At 33.7% G+C, this 11,755-nt stretch overlaps 1 protein-coding gene and 1 pseudogene across 1 annotated transcript; both read left to right on the top strand.

Annotated features, from left to right (window-relative positions):
• The first annotated feature begins 296 nt into the window (after positions 1–296).
• Positions 297–2,150, top strand: LOC120139578 (protein LURP-one-related 10-like). Its single transcript, XM_039154748.1, has 3 exons — positions 297–625; positions 723–962; positions 2,010–2,150. Exons 1-3 carry the CDS (start codon positions 329–331, stop codon positions 2,148–2,150), a joined length of 678 nt encoding a protein of 225 aa, XP_039010679.1. The 5' UTR covers positions 297–328.
• Positions 2,151–5,138: 2,988 nt separating this feature from the next.
• On the top strand, positions 5,139–10,684 carry LOC120139577 (annotated as a pseudogene).
• Positions 10,685–11,755: the final 1,071 nt, after the last annotated feature.

Genomic DNA, 11,755 nt, shown 5'->3' with positions numbered 1-11,755 from the left:
GGGTGATTTTAGTACAATCGTTTTCACACTAGTCACCTAGATAATAGTTTTCACGGTGAATCTGTTATTGGTGGAAATTAACCCGAATTCACAACACTCTCTCTCTTTCTTCATAGGAGACAAAATGGTTAAGTCTAATTTGTTTCTTAGTATGAGAAAGCGTTGAAACAAAAATTTCATGGCTGATAAGTTTGATCTCGTTCGAAACAAAAGAAGTGAACGGCAATTGAACTGATCCAGAATACGTATATGATTGTCAATCCCGAACCAAATATTCTATAGATTTTCCTCATTGATTTTCTCTGAACAAGAGATTGATCGATATCCAATGACAGCTGCGATCGGAGAGGAGCTGCCACCGCCAGCGTCAGAAGCGACATCCCCAGCCAATTTCTATACGGCGGATAGTGATCCCATCGTGGTGATCGGTAAAAAGTTCATTGTCCCAAACCCAGTGGAACTCAAAATACAACAAACAGTATTTACAATTGCTGAAAATTACCTCGATATCGTTGACGATAATGGTAACCCTATTTTCAAGGTTAGGGATAAGTTGTTCAGCGTTCATAATCGTCGCGTTTTGTTTGACGCCGCTGGAATTCCTCTCGTTTCTCTCAGACAGAAGGTAAAATTTGCGTCCCATTTTTTGCTTGAGAAAACTGTGATATTTGAAGTCAAATAAAATGAATATTTATGATATGTATATAGTGTTGTTTGGTTAGATATCGAGTGTTCATAGGAGATGGAAAGTTTTCAGAGGAGAAAGCGAGGGAGCGGTTGATTTTCTTTTCAGTGTGAAGAAATCGTCTTTGATTCTTCGGAGGATGAAAACCAGGACGGCGACGTCGCTAGATATTTTCTTGGCATCCAATACGAGTGAATCACGCCCCGATTTCAAGATCATAGAGAACTGGTGTCGCAGTAACTGCACTGTTTTCCATGGAGATACCATCATTGCCGAGGTAATTGAATTAATAATCGCCGTGGTAATTGAATTAATAATCAACGTAAAGCCCTTTGAATTAATAAGATAATGATATAAATAAAATATACCAAGTGATGAAGTGATATATATATATACACGGATTAGGTCATCTAAACTAAAATCATTTAAAATAATAATTTGTATATCATCTAAAATAGTTATATGACATGTATTACATAAATAATTAAACACATGTGAAATGTTATGTCATTAATATGTGTTGATTGTTAATTAATTAACGATTTATTTTAAGAATTTTTTGACAAAAAAATTAAAACATTAAGATCTAAAACACTAATAGAAAAATAATGATCAAAATGATTATTTTTGTAAACATAAAAGGTAAATATATCGTTTTGCCTAATTAAAATTCAATTGCTAAAATATAATATTAATTTCGATTCAACATTAAGACAAGATTATTTTTTGACATTTATTAGTCTAGTCATTTCAGTTTTAAATTTTTGTTATATATTCTTCTGAACTTTTAATTTTATTTTTTTTATTAATTTGATCCTAATATAATATAGCAGACAATTCTAAAAACTTATATAAACCATCTTATTACTTTTTAGAAAAAAATTGATGACACATGATAGAAAATAATAAAATACTTGTCCTCGATCTTTTAATAAGGATAAATTGTATTATTGTTCTCTCACATTTGGATCAATATATTAGAAAAATAAAATTTCAAAGGAAAATAGTATATATATTTTTTTAATTTTCATGTTTTTTATTATTTAATTCAATGATAACATAGAAAATAGTATATTAATTCGTCAAATATAAGTTTAATATTCAAAATTCACTATAAAAATATAAGTTAAATTGAAATTTTAGAGAAAAATCAATAGTTTCTAAGAATTCGGTAATTAACTTGTTCTCACTATTAAATCAATCTCATTAATTAAAGTATTTTTTGAATGATTGAATCATTTCTAATTTTATATCCAGAAGATTAGAACTTCTATGTTATTACTATAAAGAATTATTATTAAGCATATTATTGACATGAATGCAGATGCACAAAAGTCAGAGTGTAAAAAGCCTGGTTATCAACGCAGATAATTATGAAATAACTGCATACCCTAATGTTGATTATGCATTCATCATTGCACTGGTGGTGATTCTTGATGAAATAAATCGCAATGGCGACGGCTGAATTTTAACCTCAAATCTTGATGTTGAAATTTTTTATAATTGGATGAGGGTAGATTTTAAATTGTGGTCAAAGATGTCAATATTGTTTAACCACGAGATAATGGATTAATGATGCTATTTGTCTTTTGTTTTTCAATCACGATGGATAATAAATACTTGAAAATAATCCATCACTCATTGGTGGACGTTAATGTAAACATTGTAATAAATTAAAATAAAATCATACTGAAAGACAATCATTATTTTATTTTTTACATGACATCTTGAAAATCATCTTCTTTTATTGTTTTCCCAAAAAAAAAATCACCGTCTTCAACCTTCTGCTCGAACCCTCCTCTCTCTTTCAAAAGATTTCGAGACTCCAGAGCCATACGGAAAAACAACCATGAAACGACATTCTTGTTTGTATACTACTGTATTAATCTCGTTCAAATAGTTTTCTATCATATGCTACTGACTTATTTTATTTTTGTCTTCTGGTTTGTGGTTGAAATATCCTATGGTATCACTACCTACTATTTTTTTGTTCTTCGATTCTCTAACATTGGATGTTTCTTTTATGTTCTTTTTTCATTATAAATTTGATGAAATCTCCATTTGTCTGATTGATTCTTCAGTTTCCACGGCTTGGGAAACTGTTGATGATAGACTGTGGGGGTAATGGTGGCCGTATACAGAGAGTCGCAGCCGATTGCTTTTTAAGTAAGTTGAATATGATGAATCGTGTAAGAGAAGAAGAGAGACTGTTAAGGATGGTGACGGTTTAGTAGGGTTAGTTACAAGTTAATTATTTACTGTAACTAGACTGTTAAGCTTAGTAAGATTCTATAGATTTGTAGATGCATGTTTATAGGCTATAGCATTTATTGAAGTATGAATAAAATCCTTCTTCATTCTCAAATCTATCGTAATATGATATCAGTTGTTGGTTGCTTTTAAGCTTTCTCTGCAACTTTTCTTTTCTTTCTTCAATGGGCGATAGTTCTAGTCTTTCTGATCAGTTCCACAATAGTGGTAATCCCTACTACCTCTATCAATCTGATAATCCAGGGATGATCCTGGTCATGCAACCCCACACCAATGACAATTATAACAGTTGGAAACGTTGTATGTTGACGGCTCAATCAGCCAAGAACAAGACTGATTTCATTGATGGATCCATTCTTGCACTTGCTTCTACATCGATAATTCTTTTCAATGCTTGGACACGTGCTAATAATCTCGTTAACCCTTAGATCTTGAATTCGGTTTCGAAGGACATTGCTGCGAATCTTCTTTATCATTTAACGACAGCGGTTGTTTGTGGTAGTGTTCAGAAGATGATAAATGAACATAAAAAAGAGTTAAACATGCAAGTTTTAATGGGTCTTCATGAATCTTACGCTCTCATTTGTGCCCAGATTTTATTAATGGACTCTTTTTCTTCCATAACTAAATTTTTTTCTTGGATTCTTCAAGAAGAAAATCAAAGTTCCATTGTTGTCAATTCTCCCATTGCTGAAGCTACCTTTGCTATTAAAGCTTCTCCGGTTACAAGAAATCTCAACCACAATGTAGTTATTATAGCATGTTGGGCCACACCAGAGATAAATGCTACAAGCTTCATGGTTATCCGCCTGGTTATCATGCTCGTTCCAAGAATCCATCATTGGCTCATTCAAATGCCGTTGTTTCCTCTGATAATTCTTCTTAAGTCATTTCTAGTGATTCTTTGACAACAAAACAGAGTCAGCACCTTATCGCCATGGTTACCAATCAGCTACAGTCTGCTTCCAATTTTGGACCATCCTTCTACCTCTATCAATCCTTCGATGCAAGGCAAGATTGTTTCCTATATCAATAGCTTGCGTTCATTCGATACTAACAAATGTTGGATTATAGACTCAGGAGTATCAAGACATGTTTGTTATATCAAAGATCTTTTTGATTCTTTGACTCCAATTCAAGGTGTCACGATCCTTCTACCTGATAATTCAGTTGTTCCTGTTGCTTATTCAGGGAACATTCGTCTTTCTTCTTCTTTGGTTTAAGAAGGTTTTATATGTTCCTCAATTTCAGTTTAATCTCGGACTTTGATTTTTCTGTTTTGTTTTGCAACACTCAATGTTTGATTCAAGACCTATGACAGGTGATTGGGAGGGGTGAGGTCTTTACTTACTGCGTATCCCAGTCGTGCATGAGCATAAGGATATATTACGAGTGATAAGATTGTTGACAGTTCATATATAGGTCTTGTGTATTGGCTTCTTGGCATGCTAGGCTTGGCCCCCCAGCTCTTGTGTTTTACATACTTTAAAAGGCAATCCATCCTAATTCAAACAATGCTCTTAGATCTAATTATAGAATATGATATTATTAATTAATTTTGGCTTAACTGCATAACTAGTCACTCATGTTTGAGTTTTCTTATTTTACCACTAATGTTTGAAAAATTAACTCATAATACATTAATGTTTATATGGTAGTTAATTTTTTTAATGATTTTATTAACATAGGATGTATTATAATATGAAGATAACTTGAAGATAAAATTATAATATTTAAAAGTCTAGGGCCAATTTAGATTAAGGATCATAGGTTTGGGATGAAACTGGAATAACTAAAAGTTTAGAGACTGACTTATAATAAGGTTCATAGTTTAGGGATGTGTAACGTAATAAATCTATTTTTATGTTTTGATTGATGAATTTTTATCTATAAAATAAGCTTATATGTTGAAGACTTCATAATCGGCAGTCCAACCTCTACAAATTGTATTCTACCATCTCCATGCTTGTTCTTCATTTCTAACCCTCTTTCTACTACGATCAAAGGTATGGTTTCTGTCATACTCTTTTGTTTATTATCTCATTTCAATTTGATTCTAATATTTCTGGAAGGAGTGTTTCTGAGAAGAACTTTTGCTTTACACAATGATTTTAACGCTCTCCCGTTTAAGAAAAATTCGTTCTCGGATTTATTCTTTTTGATTCTTAGTGTTATATTAACTAATTTTCAGCTATGGAGATTAGCTTAAAGGAGTCTGCAATAGTTCGTCCTGCTCAACAAACTGGCAGAAAAAGTCTATGGAACTCCAATTTAGATCTATTGATTACAAGATACCACGTACCTTTGGTATACTATTATAAGCCAAATGGGTCTTGTGATTTCTTTGATACTGGAAAGCTTAAGGAGGCTTTAAGCAACATTCTTGTGTCATTTTACCCTATTGCTGGAAGGTTCGGATATGATGAAAATGGAAGACTTGAAATATCATGCAACGATGAAGGAGTTTTGTTCGTTGAAGCTCAAACTCTTTCAGCTATGGATCATTTGATTGGTGATTTTATTGATAATTCTCAAGTTCTTCGATTAGTTCCTGAGGTTGACTATTCTGGAGGAATTTCTTCTTATTCTCTTCTTGTGTTGCAGGTAATCTGTAAGCATTTTATAGGCAAAAAGATATAAGAGATTATATGACTAATAGTTGATTGATTTATTGTGTGTATGCTTTATCAGGTAACCAAATTCAAATGTGGTGGGGTTTGTCTCGGAGTTGGGTGGCAATGTAACACTCTAATTTAGGGGTTAAATTTAAGAAATTATAAAGTGGTGAATTTAATTGGAATTTTGGAAGGAAATAGAGGATTAAATTGTAAAATTTCAAAGTTGGCAGACCATTTTAAGAAAGACAGGAAGTTCAGTGACTAAACTCATAGTTTAACCATTTTTATTTATGAGAGAATTTATAACCCCTCCCTGTGCAGCAGAATTCATTTTTCCCAGTTTTTCTCTCCCGTTGACCCAACTTTTAACTGCGATCTATTCGTTGTCCGACCTCCGATCGACGAGTTGAAACCACCATCGTGTTCTTTGTCGAGCGAAGCACAAAACCCCTCAAACCTTTCGTCATGAATCGTTGTCGTTCGTCGTTAATTTTAGTCGGAAGTATCGTTGGTAATAACCCGATTTTAATTGGATTTTCATCGATTCACGACGATCCGAGCATCCGTTTACGACACCTCCCGTACCATCGTGTTCTTTGCATCGTTCCGAGTCTGCCGGTGTCATCCTTGGTCTCCGTCGACGGCGGCGCGTGAGGAGGTGAAGCGGTCAAAGTTTCCGATTCGTTGAAATCGAATTCTCCGCCGTTCAAAAATTTGAACCGAGCTTTGTAAATATCTCAAAATCGCTTAAAATAATTTTTAGGATTTTTTTCGACATCAGAGTACTGTTCACGCAACCCCACGCGCCTGCGCGTGGGAAGTAAAAAAATGACCGGTTATAACTTGACTCGACACGTTGAGCGTTGACTGTTGATCGGCGTTGACCACTGTTGACCAAAACTTTGACCGACTTTGACCGAGCATTAAACGACCTTTGACTTTGACCGAGTATACTTATCCTGACATTTTTCGACGTTCCAAATCCGATTCCGCAGTTCGTTTTTCGAAATCCAGACCATAAGGCCTTGAAATTGCCAATCAAAACCGTTGACTTTGATTTTGACCAAAAATTTCAAATTTTCGAAAAGTCATATTTTATGCTTTCGACGTCCTGAATCTGAATCCGAAGCCCGTTTTGCCAAATTCTAACCCGGTTAGCTGTTTTTCACTGATTTATCATCCGATTCGATCCATTTTTCATAATTAATCTCCGTTTTTATGTAATTTCTGTTGGTATGAATCCGAGGAAATATTGGAAGATGATTTCAAGATCGAGAGCATTCGAATGGAATTTTATGGTCGATCAGTATTGTACGAAAATCGAGGTAATACTTTACTACCTCTTTATGCTTTATAAAACATGTTGGTATTGGTAAATGCATGAATGGAAATGTTTGGTCTCATATGTGTAATTAATGAATATCTAAATTTGATACGAATACGGTAGCAAGTAGATAACTGAATATGGCTTAGATGACTATTATAAGAGATTGAGGAATTGTTAGAATTAAATTACAAGTTTGTAATTGGTGATAAAGAAATCAGCCCTGGATTTGTAACTTATATTTTATATCATCAAAGGTTAAATGTTAAAGGTATTTGGATGAGAAATTATGAGAATACTTCGGTAGGGTAAAACTACGAAAATACCCTTATGTTGTAAGATGTCAAAAATTATCCCTGGAAGTTGGTTAATAACTCTGAAAGGACATATTGATCTAATATAATTACAGATGTGCATAAGAAATGATAGTTTTGTTTAGAAAATTTGGATAACTGGTTTTTATCGCTAAAAAGGGTTCGTGCAAGATACTAGAAGTTTGTTAAGGAATAATTTCAAGATCAGCGAATGTTCGGGAAAGCAATTAATCATAGGATCTCTAAATTATAATTATTTTCGTTAAGAGCTAATATCGAAATTATCTGGTTAAGAAATTACGGAAATACCCTTAAGAGGTAGAATAATCTGAGTTAACCCTGAATAAGAAAATACTTAGAGGATTCATACTTAACTTGATTAAGTACGGATTTGATTATTAAGATCCTGATTTAGTGCAGGAAAATTTCCTGATATTCCGTTTGTAAAATCTGAGAAGACACTTGACCCGAAAATATCCGAGTTATGAGTAAATACCTGCAGAATAATTTGTCGGGGTTATTCTGTTGTCGGAATTGTTCGAAAGGACTGAAATAAATGATAAGATTGAATTTAATAGTAAGATCAGACGGAAGGAAATTATTAAATTACACTGAATCTGTACAATGATCAAAATACCCCTGTAATGGAAATGACTCAAGAATATCACCAAGATCAGGAATGATTAGATATCCTTGAGCTCTGTAATGATTGGAATAAACTGAACACAAAATGACCAAAATACCCTTATGGCATATACTAAGGAAATGTATTGGATTAATTAAGGAATCCAAATAAACATGGATGTGGTACTGCTCTTAAAAGTTACAGATCACATATTAAGCCGAGAAACCAATGCTAGTGTTATATCAGTACCTGAACGATATAGATGTCACTTGAATGTGTGTTTGTATTCTCAAGTTTGGCTCGATGATAATTTTGGAAGTATTCAGCTCAGCTCAACTCTAGATCGCATTCAACAGTAAGAATTTGATATTTGTTAGACAAATCAACCACGAAGACCAAATTGAATTGAACGGAAGTACAATATGTATCCGAAATTCAGAAATGTTTGAATTACCTTGGAAAACCCCGAAGTATCTGAAATAGACTTGACTGCTAAGTGAAATAAGTAACCTCAATGACTATGGATTAAATAAGTGATTTGGATGAGTCTGAAAACGTTAATGAACATACATGATGTAATGTTCTTATGGGTTATGAACTACAAATCAAGCACGACAGCATTTCATGATATCGTGGAAGCGTGGAAATGAAATTAAGAGCATTGGTATATTTGTTAGTTTCTTTAAGATCTATTCAGCGATGATTCCAAGATGATATATAGATAAGAATTTTTGATATTAAAAAGTAAATACCCTGAAAGGATAATGAATTGACCAGTTGACAAGCATTAGTTCTGGGAACTATTCATCTGGAGTTGTTAGAAAATCCGAATAATCGACATAGAATGTAAATGTCCTGAATCTTCATTTCTTTCTTACCGACTCAAGTCATATTCTGAATAACTGATGATTTCGTCAGTTATTGAACTCTTCCAATAGTGATTCTGAATTCCGATGTTCTATCGGTATACAGAAGATATGTGTTCCTCTACCTGTTAAGATTATCTAATATCTTTGAATAATATCTGTAAATTCTGGTGTGTTTCCTACTCACATGAATATTTTATATGATTTTCGACTTGAATTCTGATATGATACTTGACATGGATTCTGATATGATATATGACATGGATTCTGATATGATACTTGACTTGGATTCTGATCTGATACTTGACCTGGATTTTGATATGATATTTGACATGAATTATGCTTTAATTTTTGATATATCCGTTTACGGACGGAACATGTTTTATTTGGGGGTATTATTGGAAGAAGAATACCTGGAGGCTCCTCGACTTTGTGCTCAGGGCCTTACTTGTCGGCTCATCGGCTGTGTGCTTAGGGCCTTACTGGACGTGACGGGGTTGTATGGTTCTGGGGAACATACACATTTTGTACATGACGGATAGGGGTATATATATATATATATATATATATATATGTTTTAAAAAGATCTGAAAAGTTACATGGTTTTTGGGAACACACTAGATAACCTATTCTGATCTCCTGAACTAGTCATCCGAAATATTTCTCTGAACTGAAAGCTCATTGTCCATTACCACCTGAAATATCAGTAGGATCTCTGCTCAGCATAAAAGTCTGTAAATGTTCAGAAACAATAAGGATATATAAATATTTATCTGTATCTGCACGTTCATCAGCATCATCTGGTAGTTCTGTATTACTGAGCTTTCCGAAGCTCACTCTATTACTCAACATTGCAGGTTAAAAGAATTGTACCAGTGCAACTATCGTCATTAGTATGGGAGTTCTTCCGGCGTTGATTTCATAGAATGGTACATGTGATTAGGGGGCATGTAATTTTATTTTGTTTTATATACGAGTCTGGAAATCTGTTTTATTTTTAAATAGTGAAAAATGGTTTTATAAGTTTACATGTTCGGATAAAAAGTTTTAAATTTTCCGCTATTTTTACAGTGGGTCTCTCCGGTGGCCCTAATGTGACAACCCAAATCGGATCGAGTTATCGCATCAGTCTGGGGGTTACAGGCAACATACTTTAGGAGATGCTACATCGGTTCGCCATTTCATCAATAGTTGGGCTGACACCACACGGGGCTTGTCGCCTGCAGTTGCCCCGTTCATCAATCGAACTCTTCTTCGTGCTCGAGTCCCACCGATGCCTAAATTTCACCATGTTGAATATGATCCTTCTCCACCATTGAAGACTATGGTTTCCCACTCGGATGATCTTCAGCCATCCATTGTCTCCACCTTCAAGCTCACAGTTGATCAATTGAATCTCCTAAAATCCAAAGCAGGTGCAAATAATGGTACAAAATATAGTACTTTCAACATACTGGCTGCACATATATGGCGTTGTGTAAGTAAAGTCAGGGGTCTCTCAGATGATCAACCTACCAAGATATACATTCCGGTTGACGGTCGATCGAAATTAAGTCCTCCTCTCCCAGCAGGATACTTCGGTAATGCAATCTTTATAACTGCACTAATTACTCAAGCTGGTGATCTGAAAACCGAATCGTTTACCGATACTATAAAGAGGATCCATGAACGATTAGATCAGATTAATGATGAATATTTGAGATCAGCTCTTCATTACACTGAGACACTGTCTGATTTAAGCAGTTTGGTTAGAGGATCACATACTTTCCGCAGCCCAAACCTTAGTATAAATACATAGGTGCGGTTGTCTATTTATGATACAGATTTCGGATGGGGTCGCCCCAGTTTTATGGGGCCAGCAAATATTGTCCAGGAAGGCAAAATTGTGATACTGCCAAGCCCAACAAATGATGGGAGTTTGTCAGTGGTAGCTCGTTTGGAAACAAACCACATGAAACTCTTTAACAAACTTAATAATTGATTTACCATCATGATTAAAGACATAGTATGTTAATCAATGTGTTTGTGTGATCTTGATGTCATGGGCATGTTTAATATGATGAATAAGATTAATCTAACTTGTTGGAATAACGTAATGACTTATGATGCATGAAATGGCAGTGTTAGTGCATAATATGTTTGAAAATGACTCAAAATGAATCATATGTTCAAATTATGATCTAATGTGTTTTTATCGTCAAACATGACATTTAAGTGTATTTTTAAGTGTTTGATGTATTGACATTATGTTAGGAACATGATTAGAGTTCATGATGATGAACTGAGATAGATTTTTGTTTTAAAACATTAAAATTTTACAATGTAGCCTGTAATATCAATACTCAAGGTTCAATGTTGATATTAATTGTTGGTATTGGTACTAATTGTGTTTATTGAAATTTGGCATTTTAGATGGATTTTAATTGTATTTTGTATTCTTGATAATTTTGTCCTAAGATTTTAAAAATACAATTATGGTTTGGTTTTAACTCAAATGGTTCTAAAATTTCAACAGACATAAAAATTATTTAATTTCACAAGTGAACTGGAAATTTAAAGCTTTCAACTAAATACTAAAACTAATTAGATGTATGAATTAGATCAAAATTTATGTTTAGTCGCTTTGATTGATTTTGAGTCATATTATGTGGTATATAAGTTCCTTTGGGATGATTTGGCTACATTTTTATTTTGTTATTATTAATCTAAATCTGGAATTGAAAAAAAAAGTCAATTAAATTTAGGGTAAAGTATATAATAGTCCCCGAACTTCTAGGGCACTTGCAGTTTAATCACTCAACTTGTAAAACTTGCAATACAATTATCCAACTTTTTATTCGTTTTTAGTAAGGTTCCGATGTTACCTTCCATTAGTTTTATATGACGTGACATTTAACTTCCGTTAACCCCGTTATTCTTCTTCTTCTCCTCTCTAAACTAAAACCACTTGATAAAAGTCTTCTTGTCTCTAAACTAAAACACTTGATAAAAGTCTTCTTGTCTCTAAACTAAAACACCTTGATAAAAGTTATCAACGCGGGGAGTTGCATTA

Source organism: Hibiscus syriacus, unplaced genomic scaffold (assembly GCF_006381635.1).
Source record: "Hibiscus syriacus cultivar Baekdansim isolate YM2019G1 unplaced genomic scaffold, ASM638163v2 tig00110762_pilon, whole genome shotgun sequence".
NCBI classification, from domain to species: Eukaryota; Viridiplantae; Streptophyta; class Magnoliopsida; order Malvales; family Malvaceae; genus Hibiscus; species Hibiscus syriacus.
The sequence above is the reverse complement of the archived record's forward strand: the minus strand, read 5'-3'. Positions and strand labels throughout refer to the sequence as shown.